This window comes from Opisthorchis viverrini (assembly GCF_000715545.1).
Source record: "Opisthorchis viverrini unplaced genomic scaffold opera_v5_138, whole genome shotgun sequence".
Taxonomy (NCBI): Eukaryota; Metazoa; Platyhelminthes; class Trematoda; order Opisthorchiida; family Opisthorchiidae; genus Opisthorchis; species Opisthorchis viverrini.
Genome location: NW_008751794.1, coordinates 1,106,917 through 1,125,445, shown reverse-complemented (window position 1 = coordinate 1,125,445; position 18,529 = coordinate 1,106,917). Strand labels below are relative to the sequence as shown.

Sequence of the window (18,529 nt, the reverse complement as noted above, 5' to 3'; positions counted from 1 at the left end):
ATATTGTGCGGTGAACAGGCATGTCGAGCGGTGCTCATATCAGTTGGTCTTCTGTCTGTCATCATTCAGATTTCTATGAGCCAGGGACAAATCAGAATGCGATGTCATTACTTGACTTTCCATATGACCGTAAGTTCCTGAGTAAAGAGTGAGCGTATTCTCCCACAGCCTGAAAAAGTCTGATATTTTATCTTTCACTCGGTGTCTTTTAACACAAGTGCAATGAAATGGGGCTCGCTTCGTGACGTTTTGTAAGTCGACATTACCATCTGAGCAGTCTAAATTTTGTTACTGTACTCTGGTGGATTCTCCGTAGATATTGCTTTACCACATTATCACTTAATTTTGCTCCAGCTTGCCTTGGATTGTTTAGAATTTCCAGCTACTGCAACTTACACCTTAATGGGATTTTTTATAGAAATATTTCTCAGCGGAACGGTGAAAATTGATTCAATGTGTTTTTCAGCCAGCTTGGCGCAATAATTCATTCATTCATGTTTTTCACATTCACACATTCGCATGCTACGTAGGACCGCAAATCTTCCTATACAATGAGTAAAACAGCTAACGTTTTTATTTTGGCTTTCTTTGGCAGAGAATGTGCACAACGATAATATCTCGACATTTGTTCCTGGTTCCACGATTGCGAACATGACCAGTTCTAGATGAATTATACAACTGACTCAAATACAGACTAGAGGATGATACATAATAGCTAACGATGAATCAACATTTTTGCCTCCTGAGGTCACAGCAGTTTGCCAACGATCACTACTTCTTTGAGTGTTACTGCGTGCTAAATTGACAGATGCCGACTGAGAAGGGTGGCCGAAAATTAGTTCGTATCAATTAATTATTATTATTCGATCAGGATAACGCGGTGATTTTGCCGAAATTCAAACTTAGCATAACTTCTCATCTCGCTTAGGCAACCTGACAGACTAATCGTAGTGTTCATTGCACTGTGCTGTACCCTCTTCCCTTGGAAACGTTTGTTGTTCTGTGGACTCAGTCAAGTTTTTATGCTGGGATTTGTATTTACCGCGTGCTGCTAACATTACACTCCCGGAAATATCCAACTTCTATCTTTCCAAACTATTGTCGACAAAATTAAAGAAAGGAACACTAGTTGTGTGTTTTTGACTAGCACACCGCCCCTATTTACTACTGAAGGCTCTTTGGTGAAATTACTATCCCAAGTTGCAAATATTTTTCCGTATATGTATTATTGTGACCAAAGAAATCATCCACAAATTTTAAACACCAGCACATCATCGTACCTTACGCTGACCGTGCGCGGATTCCAGAGGTCAGTCGAAATACTACTCTCATTAGTTTGGCGTTTTCAGTGAACTGAGGAGGTCCAGCACAATGTCTCTAATTTTCCTTCTGTTTTTAAAATGTTGTTTAACTGTTTGGAAATGCATTCAGACTCTTCTACTACCTGGAGGTCTGTTGTAACTAAATGGATAACCACACAGCCAGCACTCATCCTCACAAACTCTTTGTTATCTGTTAACTCCCCTCCATATGCTTGTTCACATTCACTGAATCCCCTTATGTTGTTGACGACATTTTTCGTTTCGGGCTATGAAATCATTGATGGAGGGACAAAATAGAATGAGTGACAGGTTTTACAGTGTAGCAGGGCAAAGCAAAAACAGTTACTAGACAAACACAACACCACACGGGATGTAGAAAAATCGTGCGGCCACATCAAAGAAGACGCTGACTGGCACATCTCGCCGAGCATAATATGTACTTTAGGGAGCCTAAGCAATTCACATTCTGGCTATGTTCAAGCGCGTACAAAACACCTAGCGCAAGGGATTATGTAAGAAAAATATTTCACGGTGCGTTTTACGATTTATAACCTGTGGACCTGAACTGCTCATTTGTATTCCACACCGGTTCGCATACTGAGGAATGTTTCGTTTAATTGGCTGAAAGGGCAGGTCTACTGATTAACGTCAAACTTTCACCGATGCAGCTTATTAGTTAAGCATTAATTTTTATTACTTTTAAAATAAAATGCACATTTTTGCGCCTCAGAAATGATCTCACAGACTGAATTAATGAAAAATTAATCTTGGGATCAAATGCAAACATCAGATATGTAACAAGCACTGTCACCAGAATATTTGAAGTAAAATAAAATTTCTAGGTTGGTATTCAGTACTGCATCAAGGACAAGACGGTCGCAAAACCTAGAAAGTTCCTGCCTCAGGAACGCTCGTTTTGGAAGGTTATTCTCAGAGTTGGATGGAACGGCTGGAAGAATAATGGCGGGGTGCTCCCCAGACGACATTGTACCTTTTGTTTCTAATGCACCATGAACACTAAGTTGTACGACAGTACAGTTTAGGTTTGTAGACAAACACTGGATAAATGAGGGGAGATTTTTTGCCATGTACCCCGAAGATTGCTTGTGTTTCTATAGGCCACCAAACTATCTATTTGGCTATATATTTGGAACATACGGCTCTTTGAGGCACTGAAGTGCAACTATGAAAGGCGAAAATGGTGCACATTACAAAATAGTACTTATGTAAAGCTTGTTGAGAATGATCCAAGCTGACTGGAGGCCTACGATGGATAGCTCTCTTTCAGCGGAGCTTTTCAAGTGCAAAAGAAAATTCAAGTGCAGCTAAAATAACAGTTTTATTGGGTGTTGTTGCAGGAGTGATCGCTGTCCGGCACGAAATCTACTACATATTACCGAGTACAACTCATCACAGACTTTACCTCTTGATTATTTGATGGCGTATCATGTAGGTAAAGAAATTACCACGACGCTGCCAACCGTACTGTTCAGGTATCAGTTCTGGGCTTTATTCTACGTGTAATAAACTCAAGCGGGAAGACATAAGCGGGCCACTGGTACCTACTGCCATACTGGATATACAGACAGAGTTAAATGGGAATCAGTTGCTTTAAGATGATTGAGACCTATGCTTGTCACTGGTTTAATTTTTCATAATACTACAAGTTTGGGATGGCCAAATGATCAATTAATAGCCAGTAAAAAGGCGCATGAGCTCAAAAAGAATAGAGCTGATATGAACTAACGATAAGCGGCTTATATTCTATCTATTTACTGCTATTGATGTATTCTCTTTTGGAAACTTAAGTTACCTATGAGAAACATATTATATTGATGGATTTTATCTAACCAAAGATTAAAAAACCTGACCCGAAATTCCATAAAGACTGAAAGTTGGGAATATGAGTGTACGTTGTTCGCGTCCTCATGGTTACTCAGCTTTACACTTAATAATTATTTGTCGGGTAACCTTATTCATGAATTGAGTTTTCAGCATCCGTGATTTACACACTAACACTAACACACTCCCATGTAATCGTGCAAACTAGCCCCTTGCTCATGACATGATAAGAACAAAATTGCAAATTGTTGTCCCCAAAAGATACGCACAGCGCAACCTTTTAACAAGCTGATTAAGACGTTGCTTCCTCCGGATGGATTCTGTCCTTCAAAGTTCACCGTGGACCTATGATCACTGTACAATCCACAAAATGTTATTGTCGTTAAATTGGCGTCTAAAATATCAAAGAACAGAAGGTCCAACTTTATCGTTTTACTTAATATAAAACGGTGATTTTTATTTGAAGTGACCTTTCCGAAATCTTGCGGCTTGTGAGTCAAAAAAAGTCATGTGTCACATGGATATTTAGTTTATTCCTGAGGTGTCAGCCTGCGGGAGTGGTCCAAAAATACTTTCATTGCCCAAAGGGGGCTTAATCACTTTGAGTTTTTACGACTAGCAGCGTTTTCAGGTGAACGCTTATGTGGCTCAGCTAAAAGCATTTGGCTTCATCAAGTGTGATATGAAAGCGATCGGCTTCGTTCGACCTGGAAGTCCACCACATCACAGCTAGCTCCCCAGAACCTGGAATGAAATGAATTTCCGATCCGGGCAATTCACGGTGGAGGAAGATATTTTGTGGCATTCTACTATTTGATTTGAGGGTTACGTCGTTTTTACATCGTGATTGATTTCTCTTTCATGTCCAATGTTTTCATCTGCAACACATGCTGTTTTCCAGAATTATTTATTCACATACTACTTGAAGCGCCTGAGTAACTGAGAGGTGATCGCATATCTCTATGGGGCTTGGTTATGGAAGACAGACATAGCTTAAGGCTTGATGGCCATTCAGTGTCTTTTGTGAATCTCTGGTTTGCGTGCAAGCGGGGTGGAGTGATTGCTTACATTGTCAGTTGTCTCAAGAAGTGATTTCAAACAGAGGTTTCCAATTTCATCTCTTCTCTTTATAGTTATTCTGACAGGCTGTAGGTTAGAGTTCCCGGGACTGACACGTTTGGTCACAGCGGAGTTGTCCCCCTATGTACTTTGATGTACTTTGAAGAGTTGAGTGGGAAATGTCCAAATCCTGGGCTCTCATTTTCTAGTTTTCATTTTACTCTATTGTTTTCTTTGATCCGAACAGTCAAGGAGGTCACAAGTGTGAAATTCGGGGAAGCTCGGTGGGATACCCACAGCAGTTGATTCCTAATAAAAATGAAATTTTGTTGAGCACATTTTGTTTTTTCCGCTCGGATACATCTCAAAGGCGGGCAAAATTTCCGACTGGAAGGTATCCACGTTTGTCTTGCTAGTGGTCAATCACTGGCATTTACAAGGCACCCAATTTAATCCCATGAGGTACTCCTTGTTCGGTCGCTCTGAGACTATCAATATTGTACCATAAAATATGTTACCCATATTCCAAGAAATGTAATATTGTTTGAAAAAATAGTGCGATCCAGAGTATAAAGAAGCCACCGCAGTAAACTCTGCCGTCCAACAAAACACACCTGGATTTATTGACCAATGCTGAAAATTGCCTAAAAATATGCATTACCACGGTGTCTCGCATTTTGTGATTTTTTCGTTTTACTGTCAACCGAAAACCAAATATCAGTAGCAGTATTTTTAAAGGTATGCACCATTCCAGTTTGTCACGTTTGGCATCGTTTCAGGGAATCAGGCAGGGCCAGCGCCAAAAACAGCAGATCCAGGAGCCCGCCATTTTTTCTTTGTCTATGTGAAAGTATTATTCAACAGACTATAAATGTTTTTTTCTGGTTAACTTGATAATGTCGTCAACAAAGAGGAAGTACCTCAAACGTTTGACTCAAGACAACACACACTCATTTCTTCTCAATATGGATGTTTCTTGTTTGTGGAAAGTTATAGGTCTGAGATAAATTGTGGACCACTAGGCTGTTTGTTTCGCCGATTTAATAAACTAGCGGCTTCTTAAGTGTGTTGCACTAAACATCCTGGACAGTTCATTAATCTGGAGTACATTTTAGCCCCTTGTTTGTAACGTTCAATTAATACTATTATTATCATTATTAAAGTTAATACTAATTTTTAAACATGTGATAAATCACTGTAATTTAGAGGGCCGAACGAATGACACGATCTATTTTCATACTTTTGCATCTGTTTACGGAGTAGTAAAAAAAAATAGAATTTTTAATTAGATTAAGCGCAGCACTCATATGCGAAATATGAGTATCAATTGAAGCATCTGACATAGAGAAATGAAATTCGGATGATGCGGAATCAGTGGAAACCAAAGCATAAAGTTTAGCCTGGCGTTTTTTTGGTACAAAGTATTATATTATTCTCCTGACATGTGCACCTACTGGTGAGTGGCTGGAATTTGAAATCTGCCGCACCGTGTGAATTGCACTTTCTACAATTAAGATGGGACATTATTAAAGAATGCATATCCTTAACTTCAGGGGCCATTTAATCGGTCAGCAAGGATGCAGTGAATAATAAGTGTTTTTCTGAAGCCATAATGTACTGATGAAAGTTTTGAGTGGTCCAAAATGGATACAAATGTCAAACCTTTATCAGGTCGCTTAGTTTTATAAAATGTGAAAGCAATTAACAGCTGGGCTGAAAAACATCAGTCACTTTACAAGAAAGTCCGTGCGACATATTTCACGCGCCACGAATGATGATTGTCAGCCAGGGTTTGTTCTGTAACCCTGAGCATACGTTTTGCAGTATCACACCGATACGAGTCATACGACGTTTTTTGACTGATTCGTGAGGAGGATGTACGACAAACATCATACCCGGAGGCTTTTTGTCCTGTTTAATGCATAGTTTCGGAATTATTAATCTGCGCGGGTTTTTGCACAAACTGCCTCAGGTAGACAAGCTACATAATAAATAAAAACCCTACGAGGTAGCACTATTTGGTAAGCTGCGAAAATGTGGCAACTTTGTATATTCGTTTGACTGGCTGCATGTAATTTGACTTAATGCCTGCAACATAACAAATACCGCGCATGATTTTATACGTGGTGAGTTAGAAATAGTAGAAACGGCGCACATTTTGCACTAGGTTCTCTCGCCCTCCAATCTAGCGGAAAAGTGCAGCACGGTGAATAAAAAATATTTTGGTAATGAAATACTAGAGAGTTTTTACGGTGGGATGGATTTTGAGAATAATCCATGACAGGGATGTAGTCACCATGTATTTCGGAGACACCTTAGAACCATCAAATGCTGAAAAGTCGGCTGCAAACAAAGAGCAACAAACAAAATCCCCACGAACGTCAAATACCTCTAGCTTCCTGAAATCTTACGACACAATCTGAGACCACCGATGAGGCTTCCCGGCCTCGAACTGTTGAGCTTATGGTCAGGGTTACCAAAAGGGTGAGTTGGAATGGTGAAGTAGAAAAATCAGTGATAAAGATAATTGGCTGCGGGAATCTCAGGGTCGCGGTGCGCAGTGAAACTGTAGAGACTGACTATTACCGCTTTTGAGGTGGAGTCGGCTGTACAAGTTGTTAGGGAGACAGTTTCTACAACGCACATGACAGAACGCGAAATGCGAAGTCAGTGACTGACTTTTTGAGGAGCACAAAATGAAAGTCACTGAGATGTTTGCATTTGAATGGTAGGATCACGAGATTAGCATGAACGCGACCTGGGCCAGGTGAATAATTTGTTCGCAGCCGCAGGTGGGGTAACGAGTAAGCTAGAGGGCACCGTCAAAAGCAAGAAGTGAATAATTGCGATCTTGCTATCAAACTGAATGCAACACTGCCGTGCCATCATTGCACTGACAATGTTTTCTGGACAGCCTCGTGATGGACATTATGCTTTAGGTGATTGGGCTGGGATGTGCAATTTTGTGAGCAGCGGGATTTTTTGGGATGGCCAAGGGAGGTAAATCAAAGCCAAGGTAAGATCGCAGGTATTTTTCGATCCATCAGGGGATTATATCGGGCTAGATCAGATGGAGTGAATGACCGCCAAACAGGTATAACCCAATGTCGGAATTTGGGAAAATGAGGGAACGGGAAGAGATCAGTGGGTGTTAGTTAGCTTAGGAGGCCTCAGATAGGATAAGGACCATAAACAGAGAAAACCTGAACACTTACCGCAATTACGGTTTCGACAAAAAGCAATTAAATGACATATAAAATCAATCCCATTGGTTGACGGCAGTAGAACCACCGAGATGGTGGACTAAAATTTGCGAACGTTATTACCTGAGTTGGTCAATACCATGATCCAGGAGGAACTGTGAATGTATGAGAATTGGTCATCAGACCCTTGAGTACTGCTATCAGTTTCAATTAACAAGTGATGTATGGCGAAGAGGCTTTATTTGGTAGCCTTGTATGCTGGTAGTGGAGGGTAAGGAATCTCGTAGTATATATATGTGTATCAAAAACTTACTCTATGTATATACTCCAGGGGGGAGTAGATTGGTATGTGTTTGTTTTGGTTGGCTGACCAGGTGGACTTTTTCGCGGTGAAACCACAGTTAGGACGAAAACAGTTACAGTTTTGCACGCCGATGTGAGCCATGGTCATTAAAGAGTTTCTTCAGGTTATGTCATGTTTGTTTTTCTGAGAGTCTTTTTCGACAGACATAAGGTCAGCATTTGTTGTTTATGGCGTTGCTAGATAAGTGACATAACCAGATCGAGTCGAAGCGACAACAAACAGAAGCAACAGTGCTTTTTGTTGGGTGTCCTGGTTTTAAAAAAACGTTGCAGGGAAAAGGTGGGAGATGACAACTTTGTTTTACACCATTGGACATGCGAAAGCTTGCCATACACTCGTACGCGTCCACAGAACTCCGCATACAGTGCCCTCTTACTACATATGAGTTTGGAAGGGACACCCTGAATACCCAGACACTGCCAAATTTTCTGACGAATAACATAATCAAAAAATATCTTAAACCAATGCGAATGACCAACGCAGAAAGTCTGAAGGGGTGGTGCTGTTGAAGAATTTGTCTCAAGGTAAGGATGTGGTCCATTTAGGGCGTAACTCAGAAGATAGTAGCCTTAAAAGATGTTAACCATAATTGAATGTAGTGAACCGCGGAAATGGAGTGCAATCTGACAGAATGTTTTACGCACAGGTTATGTTAGAGTTAGAAAAATTCCAAAAAAGAACACCTTAAAACCCTGTGAAAATGTCAAACCGTGGAAGAATTCTTTCAGAAATTTTCACGAGTCAAAAAACGACACTAAATTCAAACGTTCCACGCTAGGCTTGTCCGAATTAGGCCACACACGTGTGCATTTCCGAGGGCAGCTCAGCTTGGCCGTTCGCTCGAGGATTATTTAGTTGCAACCAGGTACGTGCGATAAACCGCATGTAACAGAGATCACCAAACCGCACCAGGGTGAGCTAGCTGCTATTACCGGAGAGCATTTCTACAGTTGGTCCGCGAAGACTGAAAGTACTTCAGACAGCAAAAAGTCTGTAGATACGGAAAAAGCCTGCTGTACTGAGATGATATCCAACTTCTTCGAGTAGGTCTCCACAACAACCACTGGCGGCTCAAACGACTTCTGTATGCACCCGCTACCAACGTTCTCTGGCAAAGTAGTTACATTAGATGTGTGACACGATCATTGGACAGCAGAGAGAAAGTATTTTGTGTTTTAAGCAAATCTGCCTCAAATCATCATCAAGAGTGGATCTCTGTCATCCGTTCCGGACAAACGGAAATAGTCGATAGCGTCGGCATTCAGTGTGCGGCATTTTGAATATCGCTAAAGTATATGAAAGATGTGATGCACGGACGACATTTGAGAAACTGCTTTACCCTCTTTGTATGATGAACTGTAGATGATCCCGGTGTATTCTTTTACCGGATGATGGTTACTTCGGCCTCAATTAATGTAGGCTCTCAGAATTTCATACAATAATGAATCGAACATATGTGTTGGAGTCTATTTGATTGGATATCATCAGCGTTTCTAGTGCTTCCGCATACTGGACACGTTCGTGTTCTAGACACACCCAATGCGTTCGCGGTGACTTAGTGCATTGCCAAGTGCGAGGTTTCAGTGGGGACCAACTAAGTGGAGAACTCGATGGTGCATGATTTTTTTTCCGAGGGAGATCTCCATGAAACACTGAATTCAGCATCTTACTTTTGAGAGTATTCGGCTAATTTCGGTTTGATTTACATTATGATGTCATGGACACCTGACCATTTTCATCACATAAATAATGCACATTCTGCAGTAAATTTCACACCAATTATTCCTAGTGGAGAAAATTCACTGTATTCATTGAAAGTTGTTGATTAATTTCCTAAGGAAAACCATATTTCTCAAAGTAAAGCAATCCGGCAGCCATGATGCTCATGAACCGGATAATGTATGATCGATAGTCTGGTGTTCGAGTTCAATGTTGATCTGAATGTAAAGCCTAATTTAATTTTAGGACTGCGGACTTTCAATCAATCATTCCACATCACAATGGTAAATTTCTTTTTGGAAGGCAAAGTCGCATTGTGGGTTACTTTCTGAGGATCGGCGACAGTCTACATCCTTCAAAGCACCCTAACGAAGTTAGGATACAATAATTGGACCATTCACAATAATCAGAGCATTGTTGACAGCTAAACCATAGTTGATTTACAACAGCGTCAAAATCCAAAATGACCCGTTTATTTAATTGAAGGTTTTGCCGTTAGGTAGTCCATACCGTCCGATTTAAATCTCGTCGAGCTGCCATTTTACACTGTACCTTTATGTGGAAGGATAATTTCGCATCATTCAGTGTGAACGAACGTTTGAGTTTTGGCTGCGAGTTTTGGAAAGCTCAATGTATTAACTAAAAGCTTAGTCCTCTCAAGATATCACTGGTTTGACACAACAAGCGTGGATGGAACTTCCTGATTTCTCACAACATAGCACAGACAAATTTGTGTTGAATTGAAGCCATGTAACGATCGGCTTTGCGACTCGAAATTAATTAGTAACTAGTATGGTGGCATTCCAAGCAGATGACTTATGGTTCTCGTGAATGTTTTTAGACTCCAAGCCAGTAAAGCGTCTTCTGCAGACATTCAATGATTACATCCAATAGTTAAGTGCTTTCCTAATTCACTCCAGCCCTCCAACAGACGTTCATAGTTACACAGTGGCTCATTGGTGCATAGGTTGAATAGGTGTTGGAAGGTTCTGTAGGGCATTTTTCTGGAAACTGGGGTTTCGTTATCGTATACAGTATTATCAGTTGCGTACCCTTATTTGTTGACTCGAGAATTTTCGACAGGCTGCATGGTAACGGTTTCAAAAACGTTCATCCGTATATTGCATACTTCCTCTGGCAAAATACGTTTAATTTTGACGTAGGGTAGAAGGAAACGTGAGGACCGCAGATACTTGATACGCCCATGAAGAGCGAAACCAGTAGCGTGCTTTTGGGGTGTTTGCAGCTACCAAATGTGTAGTGCTGCCTTGAGGAATTATAATGCTTTGTAATGAATATCGTGTTGATCGTAACGGGAGACGACCTTTGCGGAGCACATTTAATTGAATAATAAGATGACCGACAGATTCCTCTGCAATTCAGTCGACGATCACGTTAGGAACAACTTAATGTGCAACTGAATGAAATTTATAGGCAAATTTTTTTTATAGCCCACTAATAATGTATCCCGTCCCAAGAGTTGTGCCGTGGGTGAGAGTGTATTACCAGCCTGTCACCCAGCATGAACTCCGTGCCACTTGATCGTGCACACTTTTCAAGATTAAATTATTAGCCCAAAAGGATGAGATCAAAAACGGTACAATGTCCGTATCGCAAACCCCGCAGCTGAATGTCGCCTGACCTTGGTGAAGTTGCCGAAGGTGGGTTGTGGTTTAGCTAGCTGTTGATCTGTTCGCCGAGCTTAACAATGCGCTTATCAAACATTTCTCGGTAGCGTGTTTTCCACCGATTAACCCCACACAGTATTCTTGTGTCTGTTCGGCCGACATACTTGACCCATTTACAAGGCAAACAAGTGGTGCACATGGGTTTTGGGACCTAACAAACATAATCAGTAATCAGAGTCACAGAACAGTCTACACATACGCGTATGTATGTGGGAGCATGCGTAAAAATTTGCAAACCCCTAATGGGCAGCAGTCGCCTCACACACATGAGAAAGACATGCGTGTAGAGTTTGATAAAGCCCTTCGCCACGGTATCAAAAACATTCGTTTAGGTAGAAACAAATGAATTATTTTGATCCCCCATCAAGAAGCATGAAGCGCTGGTGTATGATTTAATCACTTGGGAACTTGGGTCGTATTTGCTTTGAAGAGCTATGCTTTAAACCCAGATATTTAATGCGAAATTGGATATCGGCATGAAAGCAATCAAGATATCACTGCTAAATTTACTATCCTTCATCTCGAGCCTCATTCACGTTGGATTTATTGCCAGCACACTTTTGCTCCCAAACCACAATATAGTTTCTGCATCTTCCAGAGCCGAACAACGCGACGATGCTTTATACGTTACAGGCGAAAAATTTCGTTGTCCACTTCTTGTTTCAGATAACAATACTGAATCGAGCCGACATTTGTGCCGTCCGAGGCTATTTCGGCAACCAGTCTAGTGGCTTGGTTCGTCTGGAAAAAGTAATCAATAAGCTGTGTTGATGTAAGTCAACTATAGGGAAATTGGTTGGGCACAAATCCTACCATCAATCCAGCGCGAAATTCAGCGATGCTGTGAATCCGGAAAGCCTTGCGACACACGCTCCCGGCTTGCTTTAACTTGACAGATGGTCCGCTTACTTTCACTTATCGGTTGACTTTAAAGCATGACAGTATCCACTGAAGTGTTCGAGGCCACTTTCTGCTTTTTATGCGCACTCTTCTTGCAAACAAAGAAGCCTGACAGTAAGGTCTTCACTACCGTACTGCCGTGAGGCGCTTACCCGCAAGCGATCCATGTGTAAACAGCTGATTCACCTATGAATGGCATTTCCGCCGAATATCCACTTAATTGTAAAAGACGCGGTTATTTGACTCGGGCTGCTTACAAGTCTGCTGCAGTTGCCAGGGTAAATTTTCTTTCCGGAGGAACCATAAGGGAGGCTGGAGCTTCACCGTTCAGGCTTTCGGAAGCCACAGATGGCTATCAGACCTTCGGCTGGTGAGTTCGGAAACGTTTCGTCACTTATGTCTGTCAGCACGTGCCCGTCGTCAAAAAGTTCCTACTCCTTGCGAAGCAGCAAAATTTTGGCCCTTTTGGCTTACTGGCACAGATTGACTTTACTTATTGTACCAATTCCCACAACTTTTTGAAATTGTCCTCAGCTTATGAAATACTTCTGGTGGCTAAAAAAGAAGAAAAGTTCACACATTACGGGAGCCCTCTGGTCGGGACCCTGTTACCTGGAATAGCTAGTCAACATCTGATCACGCAGCCAGATAAGGTAAATGCAATGGATGGACAATGAAAGGCTCTCTGTCGTGTCTAAATGCAAATTATTCACATTGCCGATAATTTGATCGTGACTGAACGGTTTATTCTTCAACTAACCTCCCGGACATCGTGACTTCGAATCTTTATGGAGCTTCATGGAATCTGAGCTGCTGGCTATCCCCAAAGAACAAGAGGCAGACATATATTGCTTTTTTCAAGCGCAGAGATGCATATCCAAGACGCTGCACCACTTACATTCTTGCTGAACCTTTTCAATGGGCAACCACCTCCATCCTTCATGAGCCACGTAATTTTGGAGCGATTCAGAAGTTTCGGCCGAGACTGTGTCATACTTTGGCACCGATTTATCTTGCAAGTATTATCCTGCACTAATTTACTAGGCTTATGTAATGTGTGACAGATATTTCTTCAACAGTTGGCACCAGCCACCCCACTACACATGTTTTGTGATAAAAAATCAACAATGGCTTCCTGTTACGAGAAACGCACTATTTATGCAGCCTAATGAGAGCTTGTCTGGACATTTATATAACTAGCACAACGGGATAGTTCAGTGAAGAGCTATCGTTTTTGTTATTGGAACGTGAAACGTCACGCTTCCGCTAGAATCTTTTAGTGGCGAAGGATTAGTCACCCAAGTTTTACGGCAGACAGTTTCTCACATTTATGACTGCACTGTTCCAAAATTACACATTTTGATGGATTCGACGATATAACCCACATTGAGCAAAATCAAAACTCACAAAACACCATCTGAACAGTGGATGCTGACAATCAGATGCAATCGTCCCACGGAGAAATTTTTCAGGTCCTTTGGAAAGTCATTTAATAGCAGGCTTACAGAGCGCAAAGGAGAAGTTTTACTCACTCCAGTCGCCTTGTTGTAGTAATGGAATATGTTTATGACTATTAGATTGGGGACAATTCTCGGCACGTCTGCCCTGATGTGGTCAAATTACCGAGAGCCAAACGTGATCGTGTTGAGTTTTACTCACCAGACCTAATGGGGTTTCCGTTTTCACTCAAATGAGCCTCATTCTTTGGAAGCAACGGAATTACGGTGGTGAGCTTTTATAGTTGTTAGATTTCACTTGGTCATTATCTATGGCTTATTTACTTAATTCCATCTAACATTATTTTCCGCCTTTCTACCGGGTCGATGTAGTCTTGCGTAGGTAATATTTGACGGAACCAAATATCAGTCAACTGTTGTGGTGTTTTGTGGCATCTTCAAACATGTTCCGATCAAGGCTTAGTTTTTTCAGGAAAGCTGGGAGGTGAGAATTCGATAAGATAACATATAGATAGGTACAGCGTCGTATGGCCTCAGATAACACGTGTTTAGATTTCGAAAGAACTTCAATGTTTCGCTGGACAAATAATCGCGACTTCGATGGACGAGCGGTCGATGGATTGTCAAAACACTGGGTGCTCACATGGAGTTGGCCTTGACTGCTTTCTGGTTTTTATTAATTTGCTTGCCTCCTGAGGATACCTCAAAGTTAGCTATTGGTAAACAGATGTATGCATTTTGTGGATGCCACGCTGACTTTCAAACAATGGATCTACCTAAAAACCCACCTGTCCGAGTGGCCACCCAATCGGATTCTTAAGTAAGATAGTTTCCGTGATCCGGCCAAAAGTTTTGACTATTGTTGCGTACGCACCCATTTGTTCACCTTGAATCCATTATTTTCACCGAAAGTCGCACACGGGTGATATGGTCGTTTTTACAGAGGATATAGCTGGATTTTGGGATTCCTACTTTCTTTGCAGTTCCTATTGACTTACTTCCGGGACGGTGAGCTCATCAATTTTAGTCGTTGACGTTTTGGTCATTCTATTTCTTGAAATCGATCCATGAAACCATTGCATATAAAGACCCAGAATGTCAATCAATTTTACATGCCTGATGTGCTTCATGGATGTATTGATGTGTTCAAAATCAAGCTCTACCAATATATTCCAATTTATACGGGGAAAATTGAAAAAATCGTTGAGTTGGATGATATAATTACTGCAACTTTTACAATTTGGGAAACAAATGAACAACGTAAAAGAAGAAGCAGAACATGAAGAGTCGCCCGATGTTTACGGAAAACTTGTCAACAAATTAAGCAAAACAATCAACGAGCAGGCAGAATATATTTCCACGATGGGAGCATGGATGAATACCCCGGCTCTCCAACAACGAAGAGGTACCTAAGTTTTCAAAATTAAAATGTTCTTGTTTGCACTAGCTGCACTGAATCTCTTGCTGTGTGGGTCTTGCGAACGAATGTATGGTGTTGCATTTTGCGTGGAGAAGGACTCTTGTGCCCCAGACACCTTTGAAATATCAGTATGGCTTTCTGTGGAACTCGATTTCTGCAGGTTTGTCTCCATTGTAATATGCATTGGTTCATCTATTCGGGTGGTATGGGCTGGTCTGGTTGCATTGGTTTCCATGTTGAGTGATGTTTGCGGACCAGTGTCCATTGGTATAGTTCGAGAGGAGCTTGTGTCTTGTGTACTGCGCACCGTTGAACTTTCATTTTGTGTGTCTGTGAAACTCGTGGATTGTGACTTCTCTGGTGTTGTCTCCATTGAGGTTGGGCTGGTTGCATGGATTTCCATGCTGAATGGTGTTTGCGAACCACCGTTCCCTTTTGTGGTTTGAATGGGAAGTGAGTGTTTCGTACTCAACACCATTGAAACTTCGGTTTTTGTTTTTGTAGGACCCGGAGATTTTGATTCTTGTAGTGTTTCTAACAGTTCACCAGTTTTAATTTTGTCAGTTACCGTGTTCCGAAGTAGGCAGCATGGAAATATCAGTATGGATGTTCGCGAAACTCGGAGATTGTGAGTTTTGTGGTGAAGACAACATTGAAGATATCACACGTTCATCAGTTTCAGCATAAAGGCGGGGTGATGTCGGTAAACTGGACTTCGGTGTTTCTGTTAGAGCGGAGGAGCGGTGTATTCTGTACTCGGCATTGTTGACGCTACATATTGTATATCCGGACAACTCGGGATTGTGATTTCCCTAATGTTGACCACGTTGAATTCTTCCCAGATTCATGTGTTGTGGCATAGGTTGGGCTCGCTGAGTAGACTTCAATGCTGGTTGATGTTTGCGAACTGGACATTTGTGTTGTTGTTAGAGCGGGGGTGGAGTATTCTGTACTTAGCATTGTTGTTTGTGAACTGGGCATCGGTATCGCGGTTAGAGTAGAGGTCACCTTTTCTGGACTAGGCAGCGCTGAAATTTCATTTGTCATTTCTGTGGGAATCCTGTGATTCCTGTAGTGTTCTTACCGTCAACTAGTCCACAATTTCATGTGGTTCGTTGTTCATGTTTGCTGTGCTAGCATGGGTTTGAGAGCTGCGTGAAGTTTCCGAACTAGACTCCGAGGTTACTATGAGATTGGAGGTGGAGTATCTGCTACTTGGCATTGTTGAAGCTAAAGATTGCATGTCACCGGAACTCGCGTATTGTGATTTCTCTAGTTCTGTTCACGTTGAGTTTCCCCCAGATTCATCTGTGTACGTGGTATGGCTTGGGCTGGTTGAATGAACATCAATGCTGGTTGATGTTTTCGAACTAGACATCCGTGACCCTGTTAGGGTGGAGGTCGCCTTTTCTGAGGCAGTGCTAACTAGACTCCGAGGTTACTATGAGATTGGAGGTGGAGTATCTGCTACTTGGCATTGTTGAAGCTAAAGATTGCATGTCACCGGAACTCGCGTATTGTGATTTCTCTAGTTCTGTTCACGTTGAGTTTCCCCCAGATTCATCTGTGTACGTGGTATGGCTTGGGCTGGTTGAATGAACATCAATGCTGGTTGATGTTTTCGAACTAGACATCCGTGACCCTGTTAGGGTGGAGGTCGCCTTTTCTGTACTAGGCAGTGCTGAACTTTCATTTGGCATGTATGTGGGAATCAAGGGTTGTAATTGATTCACTGTTTTCACCGCTAAATTATCCGCAGTTTCGTGCACTTCACTGTGCATGGATGCGATGGTAGCTTGGGTTTGGAAGCTGGGTGAAGTTTGCCAACTAAACTCCGGTGTTGCTATAAAAGCGGAGGTGGAATATTCTGTACTTGGCATTAATGAAGCTACATATTGCATGTCCGAATAGCTCAAGGGTTGTGATTTCTCTAGTATTGACCACGGTGAATGCTTCTCAGATCAGATCAGTTCGTGGTATGGGTTGGCCTGGGTGAACTGACTTCAATGCTGGCCGATTGTTGCGAACTGGACATCGATGTTGCTGTTAGCGTGGGCGTCGCCTTTTCTGTACTAGGCAGTGCTGAACTATTCTTTGGCATGTCTGTGGAAGTCGGGTGTTGTGATTCCTGTAGTGTTGAATCAATTGCATTTTCTGAAGTTTCCTGAGTTTTGTTTTTGTCAGTTGTTGTAAGCGTATCGTCCTCCATGTTAGGTAGCGTTTGCGAACTAATCATCGATGTTGTTGTTTGAGCGAATGTCGCGTTTTCTTGATAGGGAACCGTGGAACTTTTATTTTGAATGTCTGAGAAACTCGGAGAATTTGAATTCACTGGTGTTGTCCCCATTGAATTTCCCACAACTTCATATTTCCTAATGATATGGGTTGGGTTGCTTGAATGGATTTCTATGCTGTGGGCTGTTTCCATACTACGGTCTTCTGTTCTATCTCGAGCGGAGCTTGCATTTTGTGTACTGGGCACTGTGGTAATTCTGTATTGCGTGTCTGTGGAACTCGCGGATTGTGATTTCTCTGATGTTGATCACGTTGAATGATTCTCAGATTCATCTGTATTCGTGGTATAGGATGCGCTGGTTGAATAGACTTCAATGCTAGTTGATGTTTGCGAACTAGAGATCGGTGTCACAGTTAGAGCGGAGGCCGCAGTTTCTGTACTATGTAAAGATGAACTTCCATTTGGAATGTCTGTGGAGATCGGGGATTGTGTTTCCTGTATTGTTGTCTCCGTTAAATTATCCACAGTTTCATCTGTTTCAGTGTTCTTGGTTGCTATGCTAGCATGGGGTTGAGAGCTGGGTGTAGTTTCCAAACTGGTGCTTGGTTTTGCTGTTGGGGCCGATGTCGAGATTTTTGTACAAGACATCGTTAAAATTTCAATTTGCATGTCTATGGAACTCGAGGATTGTTGTTCCTCTGGTGTTGACCACGTTGAGTTTTTCTCAGATTCATCTGTGTAAGTGGAATTGGTTTGGCTGGTTGAATAAACTTCCAAGTCGGCCGATGTTTTCGAACTAGACATTGGTGTCACGGTTAAAGTGGAAGTCGCATTTTCTGTACTAGGCAGTGCTGAACTTTCATGCGGTATGTCTGTCGGGGGTAGTGACTCCTGTAATGTTGTCACTGTTGAAATATTCACAGTTTCATGTGTTTTATTGTTCTTCGTTGCGGTGCTAGCATGGGATTGAAAGCTGGGTAGTGTTTGCAAACTGGACTCCGGTTTTGCGGTTAGAGTGGGGGCCGGCTTTTCTGTACTATGCAGCGCTGAACTTCCTTTTGCAATGTCTGTGGGAATCGGGGGTTGTGATTCCTTTCTTGTTCCCATCGATAAATTATCCACAGTTTCATGCGCTTCAGTGTGCTTGGTTGCGTTCCTAGCTTGGGCTGGAGAGCTGGGTGAAGTTTGCGAACTAGGCTCCGGTTTTGCTATAAGAGCGGAAGTGGAGTATTCGCTACCTGGCATTGTTGAAGCTATATATTGCATGTCTGAATAACTCGAGATTTGTGATTTCCCTAGTGTCGACCACTTTGAACTTT

General features: G+C 42.0%; 5 protein-coding genes across 5 annotated transcripts in view; all 5 read right to left on the bottom strand.

The window, feature by feature from the left end:
• The window catches only part of T265_06594 (hypothetical protein), a gene marked incomplete at both ends in the record, with an annotated part of 48,989 nt that extends 34,389 nt beyond the window's left edge, over positions 1 to 14,600 (bottom strand). Inside the window, one exon of the mRNA XM_009171897.1 lies at positions 14,553 to 14,600. Within this exon, the coding sequence (XP_009170161.1) occupies positions 14,553 to 14,600 (48 nt within the window). The remainder of the gene's footprint in view (positions 1 to 14,552) is intronic.
• Positions 14,601 to 14,963: 363 nt separating this feature from the next.
• On the bottom strand, positions 14,964 to 15,452 carry T265_06593 (hypothetical protein; the record flags this gene model as incomplete). Its single annotated transcript, XM_009171896.1, has 1 exon — positions 14,964 to 15,452. The coding sequence occupies one exon, from the start codon at positions 15,450 to 15,452 to the stop codon at positions 14,964 to 14,966; it is 489 nt and encodes a 162-aa protein (XP_009170160.1).
• Positions 15,453 to 15,745: 293 nt separating this feature from the next.
• Positions 15,746 to 16,021, bottom strand: T265_06592 (hypothetical protein; the record flags this gene model as incomplete). The annotated part of the gene is made up of 1 exon (XM_009171895.1): positions 15,746 to 16,021. The coding sequence occupies one exon, from the start codon at positions 16,019 to 16,021 to the stop codon at positions 15,746 to 15,748; it is 276 nt and encodes a 91-aa protein (XP_009170159.1).
• A 919-nt stretch (positions 16,022 to 16,940) lies between these two features.
• T265_06591 (hypothetical protein) lies at positions 16,941 to 17,321 on the bottom strand (the record flags this gene model as incomplete). The annotated part of the gene is made up of 1 exon (XM_009171894.1): positions 16,941 to 17,321. One exon carries the CDS (start codon positions 17,319 to 17,321, stop codon positions 16,941 to 16,943), a length of 381 nt encoding a protein of 126 aa, XP_009170158.1.
• Positions 17,322 to 17,516: 195 nt separating this feature from the next.
• On the bottom strand, positions 17,517 to 18,476 carry T265_06590 (hypothetical protein; the record flags this gene model as incomplete). Its single annotated transcript, XM_009171893.1, has 1 exon — positions 17,517 to 18,476. The coding sequence occupies one exon, from the start codon at positions 18,474 to 18,476 to the stop codon at positions 17,517 to 17,519; it is 960 nt and encodes a 319-aa protein (XP_009170157.1).
• Between the last annotated feature and the right edge of the window lie 53 nt (positions 18,477 to 18,529).